This window comes from Acanthochromis polyacanthus, chromosome 23 (assembly GCF_021347895.1).
Source record: "Acanthochromis polyacanthus isolate Apoly-LR-REF ecotype Palm Island chromosome 23, KAUST_Apoly_ChrSc, whole genome shotgun sequence".
NCBI classification, from domain to species: domain Eukaryota; kingdom Metazoa; phylum Chordata; class Actinopteri; family Pomacentridae; genus Acanthochromis; species Acanthochromis polyacanthus.
In genome coordinates, this window is record NC_067135.1 from 25,575,521 (window position 1) to 25,596,106 (window position 20,586).

Here is a 20,586-nt window from a genome sequence, read left to right on the forward strand (position 1 = left end):
AACCTCTACACTTTAACCTAGCAACTTACCAAGTGGCAAACCCGTGAAGAGGAAAGCTGCTGTTAACAGACGTGACTGGTAATTAATTTTAACCACTCAAAAGGAGCTACTCAGTTAAATTAATTATCAGAGGAAGAGGGATAGACATCTGGATGGAGGCAGTGAGAAGCTAGGTGAATTTCCTCACTGACCAGCTTAATCGTTCTTCAGTATCCCACCTGGGTGAAATCCCTCTGGGCTGCAAGATGGCGAGCTGGTCCAATAATTCTCTGATGATTATTCAATTAATTAATGTAACTGGTTAATTTTAAGAGATTATTGCTAACCTTTAGGGTTTTAATATGTGGCGTCATGTCTGTTAACGGCAGCTTTTCCTCACCAGAGCTGGATGCTTCAGATCTGCGATTGATGTTCCACCAGCTGGTCTGGTCTCCATCATGTCCACTGTGGGATGCTGCTGCTGACCTTCCTCCAGCCCTCCGCTTCCAGCTCCCCCTATTCCTCCAGTCAACTCTGCATTGCCTTCACTATACTTGTTATGCTAACTTACATACTGTTTGAATTTTACTGCTAGCTATATATGGAGTATGTTTAATGTCAGAGCCGTACATCATCAGAGTAAACTATGAGTCAGTTTTCAATGTCAGCTTATACTTTGTCTGTGTCACATATCCTGTCATGCATGTATCCAAATGTGTGTTGTGTTTTCCTTGCTTTCCCACCCCTCCCTCTTCTCCCATCCCTCCCCCTTGCCCTCTTCTGTCCTTCTCAACCCGCCCGGCCAGCAGGCAGATGGGTCCCCCCTATATAGAGCCGGGTTCTGCTCGAGGTTTCTTCCCTGTTAAAAGGGTGTTTTTCCTTGCCACTGTCGCCTTTGGGCTGCTCTGGGGGTCAGGCATTTGGGTTCTGTAAAGCGTCTTGAGACGATTTGACTGTAATTGACGCTATATAAATAAAATTGAATTGAATTAACGGATTTGGCACTTGGTAAGTTGCTCGGTTAAAGTTTAGAGGTTTGGACATTATCCAATGTTGCTTTAGTGTTTGTTTTTTGTTTGTTTGTTTGCACATGTTCTTATTTGTGTAATGTCCTTCAGGGCTAAAAACAACGTGTTAATTTTTGAGACTTTTATTCATCACAAAAAGTATAATTATACAATCTTTGCTAACAAATCTTCTGGTTACATCTGATTTATTGAACTTTTCAGGAACCTTTCAAGCAGAATTTGGAGATCAAATTGCTCTTTTAAACTGTTTTTTGAATGTTAACATCAATTTTTGTTTCATCTGACATCAGAACTTTCTTCTAGATGGCCTTTTCTCACCGGGTTCTCCACCTTCCTTTCACAGTCCAAAAACATGCTGAGGTTAATTAATGACTCTAAACTAGCTGCAGGTGTGAATGTGAGTGTGTTTACTTTTCTGTCTTTATGTGGTCCTGTGATGAACTGTTGCCTGTCCAGGTGAAACATATCTTCATCTAGGATAGATTCTAGTCCCCACATACCTTACAGAGGATTAAGTGGTGTGTAGATAATAATGGATGGATCATTTCTGAGCTCCTCAGACTTTCCCACTGTAATGTTTCTGGTATAATCTAATGAGTGAATCAGATCTGTTGTATTTAAATTGACTCAAAGAAGTCAGCAGCTGTAGTCAATTATCACTCACAAGAGGTTAAATGACCATGACACCAATTTGATTAACATAACTTTCTACATCTCCACAACTGATATTTCAAGTTCCTGTATGAATATTTAATAATAAATTTATGAAAGAACAACAACACATAATTTGGTTTATTTTCATATATTTTGTAAGAAAGAGACATTTCAATAATTCCATCACAGAAATTTGGAGTTACAGTAGGCATTGAAAGCTCAAGACTGCCGCGATAAATGTAAATAGTCTTCACATGGTTATGGAAACTTTTGTTATTATTTAATATCTTAAAAAATATCAAACCAACAGTTTAAAGTGTCTAAATACACACAGACATATTTTATCACAAAGAAAACATTCTGAAAATCAAAACGTTTTTTTTTTCAATTTAATGAAAAACAAACACTTTTTTTTTTAGAACTTTATTGCCATATAACAGGGCAATGAAATAAACAAAAACATTAACATTGTCCTGAGACTGGGCATCATACCAAATACAAAATCAGATACAAAATGAAGAAAGAGAAAATACAGGCATAGGTTGAGTCCTACGACAGGAATTCTATCATTGGGCCCCACTTCCTCTCAAAAACAGGGGTTTTTAGTTGCAGTTGTGCTGTCAGCTGTTCCATCAAGAAAACTTGTCTAGTTTTTTGTGTCCACTGTGTAATTGTCGGTGGCTCAGGTTTCAGCCAACATATTGTTATCATTTTTCTTGCAGTCATTAACATTAGATGCAGCAGATATTCTTGGTCATGAGAGAGACTGTCCGGAAAGATGTCCAATAAAAATATTAAAAACACATTTTGATAAGAAAACAGAATACAAATTTTGAACAGAAGACAGAAATCCCAGAAACACACAAAGCAACTCTAAACAACCTTAACCACAAAATTATGTGGTAAAGTGCTCATGTTTAACTTTTACTAAAGAGCTTCATCATCTTATTGAAAAAATTCATCAAATGGAAGAAGGAAACCAAAGTTTGACCATTTTGGATTCCAGTCATCAAGAGCGATCCACAATCAGATTTTTTTTCCCTTTTTTTTCTTTATTTCTTTTTTTTGGTTAGCTTTGATGAATAGAAAGATATGATTTCAAGTAAACTGGTAATTAAAATGACAATTGTTTTAAAATTCATCCATCCATCCATTCTCTACACACCGCTTTATCCTCACGAGGGTCGTGGGGGGTGCTGGAATCTATCCCAGCTGACTCGGGTGAAGGCAGGGGACACCCTGGACAGGTCACCAGTCTGTCACAGGGCTACATATACAGACACACAATCACATTCTTATTCACACCTGCGGACAATTTAGAGTCACCAATTAACCTCAGCATATTTTTGGACTGTGGGAGGAAGCCGGAGTACCCAGAGAAAACCCACGCATGCACAGGGAGAACATGCAAACTCCATGCAGAAAGATCCCAGGCCGGGATTTGAACCAGGGATCTTCTTGCTGCAAGGTGAAAGTGCTAACCACTACGACACTGTGCAGCCCGTTTTAAAATCTAAAAAACCTAAAATCACAAGGTGCTTAACAACCAGGATGAAGCTCTCATCCTCTGCAGACACATTGGTCATATCACAAGTAAATTCTCACTGTCAGAAACACTGAGATATAATAATTTTTTAAAAAAAAACATCATGCATTTAGTGTAAATAATGTAGCCAAAGCATGAGTTTTGGCTGAGTTTTGGCTGAGTGTCAAAATTCCATACTTAAAAATGTGTTTAGTGGTAAACCAAAAAGAAAATAAGAGCCACATTTTATTAACTTTAAGGCCTGATTATCCCTATTTAAAAACAACAGATCATTAATCCTCCCCTTTATTTAGGTTTATAGTCATTTACATATTGTGAATGTTAAGAAAATAAAGTGTGTGATTAGGCACAAAAACGGTAAAGCTTTAAACATTATTTAAGCCAAATGTGTGGTGAAAAGATGTGGTCTCACCTAAGCTCTAGTAGAACAAAAGGTAAAAAATAATACATAATTCAGTGCACACTGATATGTTCAGACACAAAAAATAAAAGCCATAAAACATGTTTACAGTACAAATGTGTTACCCTGATTTTTATGTGAAATTCTAAAGATAATCAACCAGTATAACAACATGAAACTAACAAAAACATTCAGTCATGTAAATCTACATGATCCAAATCTATCTATCTATCTATCTATCTATCTATCTATCTATCTATCTATCTATCTATCTATCTATCTATCTTTATGAATCATATTCTAAATATTGTGTCTAAAAAGAGATCAGAGACATAAACTCTAATTGTGTTTCTGTATTTTCTCACAATAACATGACTGAAGAGATGAGATATGATCCTGTCACTTTCCTTCATTTGTCTGACTGTAGTTTGCTCTGAAGTGCTTTCTTTTGATTCTCCATCTCCTCTAGTTGTTGTTTCATTTGCTTCATGCTGATCTCTAGTTTCTGCTTCTTTTCTGTCAGTTTTTCAACCTCATCATATGCAGTCTTCTTTATACTCTCTGTGTTCACGTCCAGAATTTTATCATCATCTTTCTTTCTGTCCTCCAGGTTCCCTTTGACTTCAATCATGATGTTCTTTAGTGTAAAGTATCCCTGTGCTCTGTTTGCTGTCTGATTTCCCTCCTTCTTCATCACTTCTTCATCCAGTAACTTCATTTTCTTCTCTTGTTCCTCAAATTTCTCATCTGCCTCCTGATGTTGGGATGTGAGTTTTTCTTTCTGCTTTGCCAGTTTGTCTGTAATTTTGTGCAGAGCTTCAATCGTCTGTGTGACATTTTTCTGTTCTTCCTCATTCTTCATGCACTCCTCATGTAGTTTTGCCTTTTTCTTGTCCAGTTTTTCTATTTTATTGATTTCTGTCATCAGCTGTTGTCCCTCTTCGTTTGGATGTTTCATTTCTGCAGTGAAAACATTTATTAAAAACAGAAAACCCAAAGTTATAATTACGTCTACTGGTGTCAAAAAGTTGTTGATCAGATCATGAATCTAATAAAATGTTTAAAACTAGAACCTCATTTCAATTATTTTTATAACCTCATTTTTATGATTATAACCTCATTATTATACCCTCATTTTTATTACTACTACAGTATTTATTCATTTTTCATCCTTCAGTCTTGTATATATTGTATATATTGTTGTTATTATAATTATTATCTCGTTGTACATTGTTGCTGTAACATGTGAAATTTCCCCTGATGTGGGGAGTAATTAGGGATTATTGTATCTTCAGTATAGTTGCAGTTTGACCTTGATACTGTAACATTTAAAAAAATATCTAAACTTTTTTCACGTTTATATATGAACATTGGATGAATGCTTATGACTGTGTTCTGATCATTTGTTAGCTTAATAGCTTAATCAATGCAGAGCTTTGACAAAAAAATAATTTTTGAATAAATCAAACACAGTTTTGACTCACGGATTTTGTTTTGCTTCCATTTCCAGATAAAAAATGCAACTGTAAGAACCAACATGAGGCCAAAAATCACACTAAAGGCGACAGAAGCAGCACAGCTAGAGGAGACCTTGAAGAAATCATCTGAAATCATAAAAACACTGCAGTTACAAATCACCAAACCTCAACTGTTCTCAGCTGAAACTCATCATTTCTGTCATTATTTCTACCTGGAACATGGATCCATGTCTCTCTGCTCTGGTTGATGTTTTTCTGCTGGACTCTGCAGGTGAACTTGTTGCTGTGTTTCTTCTCCACAGTCACTTTTCTGCTGACAGTATAGAGGTCATCAGGACCTCTGACTGTCTCTGTAGGTCCAGCAGAGAGGAGGTTTCCATCACCGTCCAGCCACAACACCTCAGGCTGTGGATACCAGCCTGCAGACTCACACTGTAACTCCACTGAGCCGTGGGTTCTATCAAATCCTGCTAAAGTGATGGTTGAGGTCCTGCATGGTCCAGGTGATGAGACAGAACCTGTTGAGAAAGAAAAAGACTTCAGAGATGAACTTCACAGAGATGAATGACAACCAGAATTACAGAATAAAATGCTATTCTGCCTGATAAAAAAAAATCTGTCTTAAATAAATTGCAAACAATGTTTAAAAAATGTCATCAGACAGTATACTGACAGTCAACAGAAACTTTGAGGTAGAAATGTCTGCAGAATTCTACTTGTAGGGGGGTTGTAATTATTCATTGTGGATTTACTGATGATCTAGTGTCCTGGTAGTTGAGATAATGATGAGTTGTCATTTTGTCATGATTCATTGCACATGGGTTGGTCACTTTGCAAAAGTGAACCAAATACACACCAAGCAATACTCAGTGAGTATCTGCACAATTTGAGAATGGGTTTTGAAGGCCTATATAAAGGCCCAAAAAAGGCCACCATTGTTAGTCCAGTGAACAGCATCATGCCGCGTCTATCACATGAACAACATCTCCGGGCACTGGGTATGGTGGAGGCCGGTTTGAGCTACAGTGATGTAGCCAGGCGTATGGGCTGTTCCCAACCCACAATCTATATATATATATATATATATATATATATATATATATATATATATATACACACGTGTTTAGAATTTAAAATTTATAAAATAATACAATTTTAAACAGGACATGTGGAAAAATGTGATTCTGACTATTTAAAGCCTGAATTTCGTCAGGTTTTCAAACTGTGTGGCACATAATATCAGCGTAAGTAATTCAAGGACCTTCAAAAAACAGAAAATCCAAAGATTCATTCTGTTTTCATAGTTTATGGGTCTGATAAATGGTATCATTTTGATGGTTCTTTTAATAGGAATAGAAATTTTTATTTCGAAACAAAATATTTGTTTCATGAACTAAAAGGTTAGAAATTAAGATTTTTTTGGTAAACTCAAGCACTGTCTTGAAGTTGTCTATTATGGGATGGCTACACCATCTCCCAGTCAGAGGTATATGAACAGGACTGTCATAGCTAACGTTATCTCTGGTGCTAACAGCAATTTGTTTTGTATTGAGGTGATACTGTCAGTGATCAGAAAAATTGTTGCACAATTTGCACGCAACCACGCTTTTATCCAAGCTGACACTGGGAAGATTTTTCAATGAAAGGTTTCCTCCCAACAAGCTCAACGTGATCTTTTCTTCCTTCACTGTTCACCAAACTTTCTTGTGCTCTGACATCACTCCTGTGCTTCTTCTTCACGGCTGGAAAACAGACTTTGGGTACATTACCGCCACCTACAGGGCTGGAATGAGGATCAGCAGGCCAGAAATAAGGAAGCTAAGAAAGGTGCAATTAAAAGCATTATTTTTTTAATGCGTTATATTTTCTGCAATCAATTAATCAAAATTAACGCATTGAAGTCCCAGCCCTATTTATGACAAAATTTCATTTCTATTCTTTTATAGTTATGATGTCTTCAGTATTAATCTGCCACATATAATAAATTAAAAACCATTGAATGACAAAGTGTGTCCAAACTTTTGACTGGTAGTGTACGTCATAAAAATGTAGTATAGTATGTTGAATTCTTCTTATATTTTTTGAGCAGAATAATGTGTTGCAATACAATCATGTATTATGTTGTAAAAAATGTTGCCATAGTGAAGTGTATTATAAATAAAACATCGAAGTTAAATATGTGGTCAATACAATGTTATAGTATGGCATGTTGTAATGTAATGAAATATAATATATGCTGTAATAAAATGTCATAATATAGTCTATCTTTAAAACAACTTTGAAAGCATGTAATATAAAAGGTCATAGTATGATGTGCTGTGAAAAATTTTAAGAGTATAGTATGTGGTAAAATGTTGCACATTATAAAAAAAAACATGATAGTACAGCATGTTGCTAAAACCCATCAGCATAGTATGTCATGACGAAAATCCTAGGGCCACTACATCCTCTTAAATCAACCAAATAAATTAATTGATTGTCAGAGAATCACTGGATCAGCTCTCCATCTAATGGGTCCGGTTACAACAGCCCAGTGGCTTCTGACCCACTTGGGATCTGAAGAACGTTAAAGCTGGTATTTGACGAAAATTCGTCTAGCTTCTCACTGCCTTCATCCAAACGCCTATCCTGCATCCTCTAAAAGTAAATTTAACGCCACTTTTGAATGGTCAGATTAACTACCAGTCACATCTGTTAATGGCAGCTTTTCCTCTTAAAGGGGAACTTCGGTTTTTTTCAACCTGGGGTCTGTTTTCATGTGTCATTTCATACATGTGAGTGATGGAGAAATGAATTTTCAATACAAGGTAAACACTTCGCACATCTATAACGTCCTATTTGTTTTGAGTAGAAGATCCTGTCTAGTTCTAACCACCTCTGGATACATATGAAATATGCACATATATCATGAGGTTTATCTAATCATATGACCTGCTGATTGTGTTCATCTTTGTATATGTATACATTTCTGAACCCCTGATGGTTATTATAGAATTCTTTCAAATTGTTCCATATTCCTTTGGGAGTTGGGCTTAGCCAGAACAGACTTGTATGCTTGTTTGTAATTAATTGTTCTGCTGGAGATGAGAAGTGAACAAAAACCTCCACATTACTTGGCGATCGCTATTTGCTGTGGTTTGTATCCAAATCTCGGGACGCTACAAAGCAAATCTCGTTCCGAAATCGCGTGATAGCTCGCGCCAAAACACCGGTGGGGGAAACAGCTGTTTGCCTCAGGTGAAGAGAGACGAGTGGGGCGATTTTGTGTCGGATTACCGAAGTTTTTACATCGAAGTGCATGAACTGGAGTTTCAGGGTCCATTTGTAAAACGTTTAGCCACAACTTTAGCGTTTCCTTCTCCAAGTATGGTAGTCTGTGAAAGCTGCGCGAAGTGTAACGCACCATTCTGTTGCCACAACTCGGAAATGCGCACTGACGACCCATTAGTTTTACCAGGTTTAGAAAAAACTAACTGTTCTGTAATCCGACACAAAATCGCTCCACTTCTCATCCCTAGTATGTTGTGGGACACTCATTGAGACTTTCCCAGCCGGTCAGTGTGGGGAAAAAAGCACGTTAAAGTGGACTTTGACGCGGGGGGGCCAGTTGCCCCATACTTTTCACAAGCCGAGCTGCGAGCTGAGCTGCTAAGCTGCCTGCCTGGCTAAATACTGGAGCTACGTCAAAAATTCATTTCTCCATCAGTCACATGTATGAAATGACATGAAAACAGACCCCAGGTTGAAAAAAACCGAAGTTCCCCTTTAAATGCTCATAAAGTAGAATCTCATAAAAACTAATTAATAAGTTGCATGATGTAGGCCAAGCTCAATTTGCAGATTGTCAAATATGTCTTACTACAACAGGGTGGGCCATAAGTTTCCACACATAGGAAAAATAAACACTTTATGTTGGACAACCATTTTTATATATATATACTATATGATATACACACGTGGACAAAATTGTTGGTACCCCTCAGTTAAAGAAGGAAAAACCCACAATTCTCACTGAAATCACTTGAAACTCACAAAAGTAACAATAAATAAAAATTTATTGAAAATTAAATAATCAAAATCAGCCATCACTTTTGAATTGTTGATTAACATAATTATTTTAAAAAAACAAACTAATGAAATAGGGCTGGACAAAAATGATGGTACCCATAACTTAATATTTTGTTGCACAACCTTTTGAGGCAATCACTGCAATTAAACGATTTCTGTATTTGTCAATGAGCGTTCTGCAGCTGTCAACAGGTATTTTGGCCCACTCCTCATGAGCAAACAGCTCCAGTTGTCTCAGGTTTGATGGGTGTCTTCTCCAAATGGCATGTTTCAGCTCCTTCCACATATGTTCAATGGGATTCAGATCTGGGCTCATAGAAGGCCACTTTAGAATAGTCCAACGCTTTTCTCTCAGCCATTCTTGGGTGTTTTTGGCTGTGTGTTTTGGATCGTTGTCCTGTTGGAAGACCCATGACCTGCGACTGAGACCAAGCTTTCTGACACTAGGCAGCACATTTCTCTCCAGAATGCCTTGATAGTCTTCAGATTTCATCGTACCTTGCACACTTTCAAGACACCCTGTGCCAGATGCAGCAAAGCAGCCCCAAAACATTACTGAGCCTCCTCCATGTTTCACCGTAGGGACAGTGTTCTTTTCTTCGTATGCTTGGTTTTTGAGTCTATGAACATAGAGTTGATGTGCCTTACCAAAAAGCTCCAGTTTGGTCTCATCTGTCCAAAGGACATTCTCCCAGAAGCTTTGTGGCTTGTCAACATGCATTTTTGCAAATTCCAGTCTGGCTTTTTTATGAGTTTTTTTCAGCAGTGGTGTCCTCCTTGGTCGTCTCCCATGAAGTCCACTTTGGCTCAAACAACGACGAATGGTGCGATCTGACACTGATGTACCTTGGCCTTGGAGTTCACCTTTAATTTCTTTGGAGGTTGCTCTGGGCTCTTTGGATACAATTCCAACGATCCGTCTCTTCAATTTGTCATCAATTTTCCTCTTGCGGCCACGTCCAGGGAGGTTGGCTACTGTCCCGTGGGTCTTGAACTTCTGAATAATATGAGCCACTGTTGTCACAGGAACTTCAAGCTGTTTAGAGATTTTGTCCACGTGTGTATACTATATCAATAGCAGTTCTCGAAGATTAGTGTCTTTAAAAAAAATGGAAGTATATTTTTACCCTACAATATTTTTACCACATATGCATGTTTACATGTGTGGTAGAAAATATGTGGTAAAAATATTGTGTGGTATTTTGTTGCATACTGTAGTATACAATAGTATGTGATCAAAATATTGATGCATGTTGGGAAAGATTCCATAGAAAATATGTTGTGAAAAACGTCATTGTACAATAAGCAGGAACAAAATTGCAAATTATGTCATGAAGAATGTCATAGTATAGTATGTTGTGAAAATGCTGAAAAAATGTCATAGTATGTTGTACAATAACTGTAATAGTAAAGCATGTTGTGAATAAAACATGAAAGTAAAGAATGCTGTCAAAAAAAGTCATAGTAAAGTATGTTGTAAAGAATTGTCATGGTGAACCGTCTTGTATAGGTGTTACAGTGCAATATATTATATCAAAATTGTAAGTTATGTCATTAAAAACATCATAATATAATATGTTTTAAAATTATAGTAAAGTGTGTTGTAAAACGTGCCATTGTACAGTATGTTAATTTTTTTTGTATGGCAGGTAGTACTGCACATCATAGTATGTCGTATGTCGTAAAAATAAAAGAAATAGTAGCATAAACTGTTCACTTGATAATCATGTCTTAGTTCTTTTGGTTCTATCCTCAAATTATTTCTCTTTCTATGTTAATCACATACACTGAAAAACTGCAACATCCACTTTTCTATTGTAGTTTGATACCTCACCCAATAAACGAACATTTCATTCATCTTTTCCATCTGGTTTTAAAACTACGAGCATTGTGGTAACTTTTGTTCTTGTGAATCGAGACCACCAACATTTAAGAGCAAGTTAGCAAAAGTGGCTCAGAAGAATAGATTTTCCAACAACCCTCTGAAGTCCAAGAACTTTCTGGATGTTTTTTGGGGTAGGGCTGGGGGTTTTTTGTTCACTAAAATTTAAAAAAAAAATGGAATTGATGTGAGCAATTTTTTTCCTATTGGTTTCAAAAGTTGCTGGGTAGTGCAGAATTTTTAGTGTTTTGCAAAAAAAAAAATTTTTTGCAAAATTTTGAATCTAGTTGGAGGAAATGTTTTAACTTACACATTTTTAAAATGATATCAACAAGAGGATTGATGAGATATCCTCAGTTCTTATCATCTCCTACAACACATTTGTCCTGATCTGTAGGGATGGTTGCATGAAAGAGGTGAATAAAATAAAAGTTCTAGATGTAGAAGAGTGTCGTTCATTTACTCACCAACAAGGAGCTCCACAAAATACTCTTTATTCTGTTTGGGAATGTAGCATCTGTATCTTCCATTATCAGACATTTTCAGCTGGGTGAGCTTCAGGGAACCGTTGCCTTGTTTCAGTTCGTCGATGGACATCGACACTCTTCCCTTGTAGGCTGTGTTTTGGTTAGTTGTAATTTCCTTCCCGTTGTGCCAAATATACACAAATCTGGGCTCCAGATCCGGCCTCCCCCACTCCACCGTCACCTGAGCAGCATCTAAACCAGCTTCCAGATGGCACGGCAACACAGCGTCTCCACCAACCATCGATACAACGAGTTGAGATGGAGCCATGGCCTGAGACTGACCTGCACAAAATAAATGTAGCTCATATCACATAAGCACAACTTAAAGTTGGTGTAGTGAAAAGGTGCAACTGGCACTGTAGAAATGTGCTTCATTCTTAATTATCTTATCCTAGTTACACCTTAAATTCTGGTGTTATCACCTTTTTTCTGCCTTTTTCTCATGTGTTTTTGTTTGATCTTATCTTATTTACATCTTAAATTCTCATTTTGTCACCTTTTATCAGCTTTTTTTTCAAAGCACCACAAATACCAGGCTTTGCAAAAGTTCTGTTACACGGTTTCATGATCTTTAGAGACATTTACATGTCGGAGTGAAAAATTCCATGAAATAAACTGAAAGTTCTACCTTATAGGCAGGTGTCCTTAATACAAATTTTTTTCTCCGGTGAAGTTATATCAAGATGGAAGTCAAAAGAGTTGAGATATCTGCTCTCCTTCGTGCTGAACATCAGCCGGATGACCGTCCACAGAGTCGCGGGGAGGCTAAAGAATGGTGAAGATCTTTCAGGTCTTCACCATTCTTGAAAGATCATCTGAAAGATCTTCACCATTCTTGAGCCTCTCCGCGACTCTGTGGACGGTCATCCGGCTGATGTTCAGCTGCTTGGCTCTGTCAGACTTGTTGTGGCCAGCATGAAGGAGAGCAGATATCTCAACTCTTTTGACTTCCATCTTGATACAACTTCACCGGAGAAAGAAAGTTGTATTAAGGACACCTGCCTATAAGGTAGAACTTTCAGTTTATTTAATGGAAATTTTCACTCCGACATGTAAACGTCTCTAAAAATCATGAAACCGTGTAACAGAACTTTTGCAAAGCCCGGTAAAGTTTGTTGTTAGACTTAATGTTCTAACTTGAAAGTCAGAATTCTGACCTTTTTTTTTTTTTTTAGCTTAACCAGTTTTAAAACTTGACTGACTGATGTCTGACTTCAACATAAAACTCAGACATTAAATTGAGAATTGTGACTTTTTGTCAATTTTGAATTGTCTTTAAATTTGAATTTTGTCAAAAGTATGAATTTAAACTTTGAATTCTGACGTTTGTCTTCAATTTGACTTTTGCAAGAATTGTAACAAAAGTGTTTGAATTTTAACGAAGACGAAGTTCAGTTTAACTTTAGATGTCTGACATCGACCAAAGATGAAATAGTGACGTCATTGATTTCTCCACATTATAAAGCAACGAGCAACCTGTAAATCTAAATTTCAAATCTTTTTCGTGTTGCTGTAATACCATTCTGAAACTATGGTTAAATTTAATGTAAATTTAAGAGCAGATTTGGCAATAAGACTCTTTGCTGTGTAGAAGGTCAAGTCAAAGTTAAAGTCAAGTCATGCAGTTTTACCTGATATCTGCTAAAATAAATACTTTGAGAGCAATCCAACCGAGAAGAAGAGATGTGAGTTTGAACAATGAGTGTGTTTGTTGGGTTAAACACAAAATGTAACTAGTGTGTGTGTGTCAAAGTTACCTTCATCAAAGTGTGTGAGAAGAAGGAAAACCAACACATTGAAGCTTCTGAGCGGAGATTTAAGAGATGATCCCTCCATCATGTGAACCATCCTGAGTGCTGAACATTCAGACACACAGGAATGACATGAAAAAGTGATGATGCAAAGTTTTTATACAAAACTGTCCGATTAAAAAAACTAATTAAACAAAAGATGATTGAGTCCATTTACAGAAGCAGATTCTGATAAAGCAGAGGACATTTACAGTATCATAACAGTCATTTCAGTTGCTTTTAGCTGAATAATCTGTGTATACATGTTTAAATGGATAATATCTGCAGCAGAATGCAGTATCACCGGCAACATAATTCCACACAGTCTGTTATTTATTGACTGTGGAGGCTGTTTTTCTGTCTCATTCAACTTTCTTTTAACAGTAAAGTGCAAGAAACTATGACAGGAGCGCCAATAAAAGCTTAAATCCATTTCAGAAAAAGTAAAATACCTGTTCAGAGCGTCAAAGCGTCGCCTCTCCTCTCAGTGAGCTGTACGGTCAACAGCCTCTGATAAGGTTTGGACTCTGGTCATGGATGTGTAAAATACAACGAGGTGTGGTCACTGCTGACGTGTCTGTAAAAGTAAAACTATCATTCAGCATTAAATCTATCAAGAAATAAACCTTAAAGGTAAACTTTTAAAACAATGCAGAGAGAAACAAATCCATATTTCTATGAGAATTTAGAGTTTGTTGTTGTTTTATTATGTCTTGTTAAAGTTTAATCTGAACTCGTTGTTCCTCCTCTAATAAAAGTGTTTGGACTTTGAACAGATAAAATAAAAAAGTGTTCGTCCTCCTTTTTGTGCATCATCCAGGTGTGTATAAAGGCATCCTGTCTGTCCAAATATAATTTTAATATTGCATGTTGACTTGGACTATTTATCATAAACATGGTGGCTCTACTTTTAGCTTCATGCTTTAAATTATCTTTAAAAACTCAGAGTGAACACATTACTGAACCTTTTGTACAGTTGAAGAAAATGATTGAAGTTGTGCTTTTATTGCAGATTGAATGTAATGATTTACAGGATGTTCGTTATTTTATCACACAGAGCAAACACTGACATGTTAATATTTAACACAACTCTTCCCCAGATTGATTAGATATTATTTTGTCATTGCAGAGGTGAACTCCTAAAATAAAACAAATAAACAATGAAATCATTAACTGTAATCTGTTCAACATTTTACTGGCATCTCACAGATGTCCCATGTTACAAATTACAAATAGTATCTATCAAAACCGCAGAAAAGAAAATAAACTACTTGTTAAGCATAAGAACAGGTTAACACTGTAAAAAATGTTCACATTAAAGAAAGCTCTATTTAAAATTAAAAAAAAAAGTTCAATCATGTTGACTGTAAAATTACACTGATTTAATGTACTGTAATTAGTTAAAAAAAACATAGATGATTGTTGTTAATGGAAGGACAAAATATGGACATGAACAGAGAGATGGTGAATATTATTCAGAAACAAAACATATGCCATGAAATCACAGAAAAATGTAAATTTTCACAATTTCCTTACTTGTTATTTTCAGAGTAAGTATAGAGCGGCAGCAACAGAGTGAATGACGAGGACAAATGAGTAGATTTTACCTGCAAAAACAATTTTAATGTAGAAAAAAGAAATATTTAGGGCATGATGAACACACAAATAAAAAGATGCTAACACAGTCAAGGTCAAACAAGTAAAAAGTTCAGACAACTGCATCTCTCTCTCTCTCTCTCACTCTCTCTCTCTCTCTCTCTCTCTCTATATATATATATATATATATATATATATATACACACACATATATAATGTTCTTGGTGTTTGACTTTTTCTTGATGTAATTATTGATGTTATTATTCTCCAGTCCTGGACAGCATGAATCACTTCCTCTCTAGTTCCACATTGAGACCTGCTGCACTACTAAATGAGAACCATTTGGTCCTTTATCTTTGGGATTGTGGTGAATTTAGCACAAGTTTGAAAAACATGCTCATTTAAATAAAGCAAAACACCAAAATTACATAATTTTTTAGAGTCATCCATCCATCTTCTTCTGCTTATCTGGGGTCGGGTCGCGGAGGCAGCAGGTGAAGCAGGTTGTTCCAGACATCCCGCCCCCCAGAGACGCTTTCCAGCTCTTCCTGGGGGATCCCGAGGCATTCCCAGGCCAGACGAGATATATAATCCCTCCAGCGAGTTCTGGGTCTGGCCTGGGGTCTCCTCCCAGACGGACGTGCTCGGAAAACCTCCAAAGGAAGTCTCCCTGGAGACATCCGAATCAGATGGCCAAACCACCTCAACTGGCTCCTTTAGAGGCGAAGGAGCAGTGGATCTACTCCGAGCTCCCTCCAGATGTCTGAACTCCTCATCCTATCTCTAAGGCTGAGTCCAGCCTTAGAATTAGGAAGCTAATTTCGGCCGCTTGTATCCGCGATCTTGTTCTTTTGGTCACTACCCAAAGCTCATGACCATAGGTGAGGACTGGAACGTAGATGGACTGGTAAATCGAGAGCTTTGCTTTACGGCTCAGCCCCCTCTTCACCACGATGGTTCGGTACAACGCCCGCATTACTGATGACGCCGCACCAATCCGCCTGTCCATCTCTCACTCCATTTTCCCATCACTCATGAACAAATCCCGAGATATTTGAACTTCTTTGCTTGGGGAAGCAACTCCCCCCCAACCCAGAGGGAGCAATCCACCGGTGTCCGGCAGAGAACCATGGCCTCGGATTGGAGGTGCTGATCCGCCTCCCTGCCGCTTCACACTCGGCTGCAAATTGCTCCAGTGCATGCTGGAGGTCATGGTCTGAGGACGCCAACAAAACCACATCATCTGCAAAAAGCAGAGATGCAATCATGAGGCCCTCAAACCGGGCACCCTCCCCACCACAACTGCGCCTTGAGATCCTGTCCATGAAGACCACAAACAGGATTGGAGACAAGGGGCAGCCTTGGCGGAGTCCAACTGCCTTGCCGGTTTTGGCCCACAGGCTGCATGTTTGACATCGCTGGTTAAAATAATTGGTGTAGATGAGCTGAGTATGTGACATGATCAAGTATGCTGGTGTTCTGACTGCATATTAATGATGCGTTCTCCCGTTCTCAGGAGTCTGTACTTTGGAGTCCGAACGACCAGCACATATAAAGTCTATGGGCCAGAGACATCTCTATACTATGGGCCAGCACAATTTCAGTAATGTTGTACGCTGCGAAAAACAGGCCGGCATTAAAACAGTAGTTCAGCTAATTAGTTTTGTATAGATGGACCTTTTCCTCCCAGTCGCCCACGTCCCCCTTGATATGCCTGTATTTGAGAAATACTGCTGTAATATGATATCTTAAAGATGGAACATTTTGCCTTATTGTTGAAAGAACACGTTAAAGAACATTAGTCGATAAAACATTCTCACAATGTGTTTTTCCAGATGTTCTTGAGACTACAAAACTGTAAGTAATACATATTACCCTTCAAAAGTTTGGGGTCACCCACACAATTTCATGTTTTTCCATGAAAACTCACACTTTTTTTTTTTTTTAAATGCTGAATTCTTGTCGGGGCTGCATAGTGGTCTAGTGGTTAACACTTTCAACTTGCAGCAAGAAGATCCCTGGTTCAAATCCCGGCCTGGGATCTTTGTGCATGGAGTTTGCATGTTCTCCCTGTGCATGTGTGGGTTTTCTCCGGGTACTCCGGCTTCCTCCCACAGTCCAAAAACATGCTGAGGTTAATTGATTATTCTAAATTGTCCGTAGGTGTGAATGTGAGTGTGATTGTGTGTCTGTATATGTAGCCCTGTGACAGACTGGTGACCTGTCCAGGGTGTCCCCTGCCTTCACCAGAGTCAGCTGGGATAGACTCCAGCACCCCCCGCAACCCTCGTGAGGATAAAGCGGTGTATAGAGAATGTATGGATGGATGAATTCATGTCTACACGGTTCATTTTCCCTTTTTGCAGAGTCTAAAATAAAACAGGATGCAGAAGCTCAGCAGCATGTTGAAGATCAAACTACAAAACATATGCAGTGTTTCATTATGTAGGCAAAAATAAATAATGCAGCAGCAAACAGGACTGTTGCAGAGTTCTTCCTTTAATTCCTTTGCTTTGCATTCTTTGTTATTTCTATTTTGTTACTAACCTCTGTGCATTTGTGTATATTCACTAACTTTTGTTTATTGTTTATTATACTCTGGCAAAATAATTTACTCCGGGATGAAAAATGAAGATCTTATCTTATCTTATTATAAATATAAATATTATGCATACTGTGTATACACTAAAAAGTTTGGGGTCACCCAGACAATTTTATTTTTTCCATGAACACTCATACTTTTATTCATGTGCTAATATAATTTCACAAAGGTTTTCTAATCATCAGTGAGCCTTTCAGCACCATTAGCTAACACAATGTAGCATTAGAACACAGGAGTGATGGTTGCTGGAAATGTTCCTCTGTACCCCTATGGAGGTATTCCATTATTTCCAGCCAGAATAGTCGTTTACCACATTAGCAATGTCTAGAGTAGATTTCTGATTCATTTAATGTTATATTCATTTAAAAAAAATGCTTTTCTGTCAAAAAATAAGGACATTTCTAAGTGACACCAAACTTCTGAATGGCAGTGTGCAACAAATATGTCATCATATGTGTTACAGTTCCTCTTTTGGTTTCATGGAACATCACCTGTGTTTCTGACAACTTCCACTGAATGTTTATGTTAAAGCAATACATTAACTTTGCAGGAACATTTGCATAAATTGAGAATTTTTTTTGAAAAAACGTGTAAACATTTGATTAAAACATCTTGACATTCTCAGGATGTTTGGAGGATTCTTAAAGCAACACCAAGACAACCTTTTCCAGATGTTATGATGGTCTCAGATGACTTTCTTTGGAAAACATTCCAGTGATGTCAATCATTAACAAAACATTTAACCTGCAGTAGTTCAGTAAAACATCTTCCACCTAAACCTGCTCTTCCATTTCAGGCCTTGTGGGGTTTTCTGACATTTAGTTGATTTAAATCAGTTTGGATTGTTGCGGCTGTATCTGATTGAGTTTTCTTAAGTGTTAGTAGGTTGATCTCTGTTTAATGTGTTTAAAATCGTTTTCATGGTGTGTCCCTGCTTAGTCTTATCAAGGCAGTAAAGTCTTATCAGAAAGCAGAGCTGACTGTAAACCAAAGCTCATGGTAGCATAAATGACAACAAACTAACTTTATTTACCAGTGAGATTTTATTCTCCACAAATGTTGGTTTTTGTTTAATATTTAAGGCATTTTGTTCCATTATTATGACATAAATCAGACTCAGTAGAACATCACTGACAGAAATATCAGGAGACTTCCCATAGATCAGTGTTTATAGCCGTGTTATTACGTATCATTATCTCTGATTATTTTCATATTTCTAATACATCTTGGTTAATATTTACGCAGGTAGAAAGTACACATTGCTGCATTGTTCATATAAATATCTTTGTTTCTGCTTCACTTGAATGATTTCAGTTTCAGATTGAGTCACATATCATCACTATGGATTGTTTTACAGCTTTATAGATGAGGATCTGGACCAGCAATAAAGATTTAATGCACAGGATGTTCAAGGTAAATATCTTTCTTGCACCAAATGGTTCATCCAATTAAATGCTTTTGATAGTAATCATTCACTCAGGGAATAAAGTTACAAATGTTGATGTGGAATCATTTGGACAGCTGACTCTGTAAAGGTAAGCTGCTGCTACTTTTCTATCACAAACTAAAACAGACAAAGTATCCAGAAATAATGATTATTTTTAACTACACTGGAACATTATTGAAACATCTTTTACCATTTACTATTGTTCAGGGGTCGGCAACCCGCGGCTCCGGAGCCGCATGCGGCTCTTTCAGCCCTCTGTCGTGGCTCCCTGTAACTTTGGAAAATACATTATTCTGCCTTTCAGGTGCGTTTCAATGCATTTTAATATAGAGAATTTTATTGCGAAATTACCGCTCTTACTTTGACGTGTCACTCCACCGGATGTGCTGTGCCTGTGCATGAGAGCGCAAAGAGAACACGGACCTTCCAATTCCCACACGTTTCATGCCTTTTTTAAAATTTTACTCCTGGAGAAGCAACGCCTGTAGTTTCACATCGTTTTGTAATCAAGAATGGCAAGCCTGTATATTAAAGCTCCACTAAGTACTCATGATAGGGTAATACACGTTACTCGCAAGAACACGGCTCGATGTCACTTCCAGGCAGCAGGTTAGAGTCAGAGGAGTGTCGTCTTGGAAAAATAGGTCAGCGACTTACCGGAGAAAAGTTATTAGCTTAAGATAAATAGATTTTACCAGTTAAATAGACATTCGCAAAATATTGATTTCCAGCTAACATTATGTAACATATGAGGTCCAGGAGCAAAAATGACATTAACCAAGTAAGATACATATTAGTGGAAGGACACAATTAAAAATGGATCTATCCAATTAGAGGCTTTGTAATTAATTAATCATGACTGATTAACAAGGGCATAGAGGTAAAAAAGTGATATATGCAGTGTTGTCTTCATTTTAAATGCCAAAAGGATTTTGCGGCTCCTGCTGTTTTCTTTTCTTTGGGAAACTGGTCGAAATGGCTCTTTGAGTGTTAAAGGTTGCCGACCCCTGCTATTGTTGCTGCTTTCACCTCAAATGTCATTATGCACAGTAAATTCTCAGGAGTAAAATATGCATTGTCAAAGTATATTAACTCTGTCAGAGTTATTACAACACCAGTCCGAGTACAACTGGGTGAGATGACGCCCAGTGTTGGTGTAAATACTGAGAATAAAAAGACCTGGGGTAAAATATGCCAAGACAGAGAGACTCTGTCAGATTTATCACAACAACAGTGAGAGTAACATTTTAAAATGAGCTCTGCCCATTTCTTTCTTCAGCAGACTTGAACTCTCTCTGCAGTTTCGACTTCTCCTCAAAAAACAAAGGTAGTTTCTTCTCATCTCATATTACTCTTTTTTTTTGCCATTCTTGCAGAAACATCATCTTAAAGTAGTTTGTATGTGTTCGTCATGCATTTCAGCTGGTTTTACTTCTTTAAATACTGAACTGAACGATTTGGCCAACATGACCGAGTACATGCTAGCTTAAATGTGTCAGCAACATGAAGCTAATAAAGGCTCCGAAGTTCATTTAAAACAAGCAGAGGTGGGTAGAGTAGTCAAGAATTGTACTCAAGTAAGAGTACCA

General features: G+C 37.5%; 2 protein-coding genes across 6 annotated transcripts in view; one reads left to right on the forward strand and one right to left on the reverse strand.

The window, feature by feature from the left end:
- The window catches only part of LOC110972306 (butyrophilin subfamily 3 member A2-like), a 113,777-nt gene extending 99,918 nt beyond the window's left edge, over positions 1–13,859 (reverse strand). Inside the window, exons 1-6 of one of the 5 annotated variants that reach the window (XM_051943924.1) lie at positions 13,805–13,859; positions 13,320–13,418; positions 11,503–11,844; positions 5,298–5,603; positions 5,092–5,211; positions 1,785–4,567 (exon numbers count right to left, since the gene is read on the reverse strand). In XM_051943924.1, the coding sequence (XP_051799884.1) occupies positions 4,017–4,567; positions 5,092–5,211; positions 5,298–5,603; positions 11,503–11,844; positions 13,320–13,410 (1,410 nt within the window). In that variant the 5' untranslated portion in view covers positions 13,411–13,418; positions 13,805–13,859 and the 3' untranslated portion in view covers positions 1,785–4,016. Of the gene's footprint in view, positions 1–1,784; positions 4,568–5,091; positions 5,212–5,297; positions 5,604–11,502; positions 11,845–13,319; positions 13,419–13,804 lie in introns of those variants that run through there. The other 4 variants (XM_051943920.1, XM_051943923.1, XM_051943922.1 and 1 more) reach the window with 4 other exon arrangements.
- The window catches only part of LOC110971042 (butyrophilin subfamily 2 member A2-like), a 184,496-nt gene that overhangs the window by 121,405 nt on the left and 42,505 nt on the right, over positions 1–20,586 (forward strand). The window lies entirely within an intron of this gene.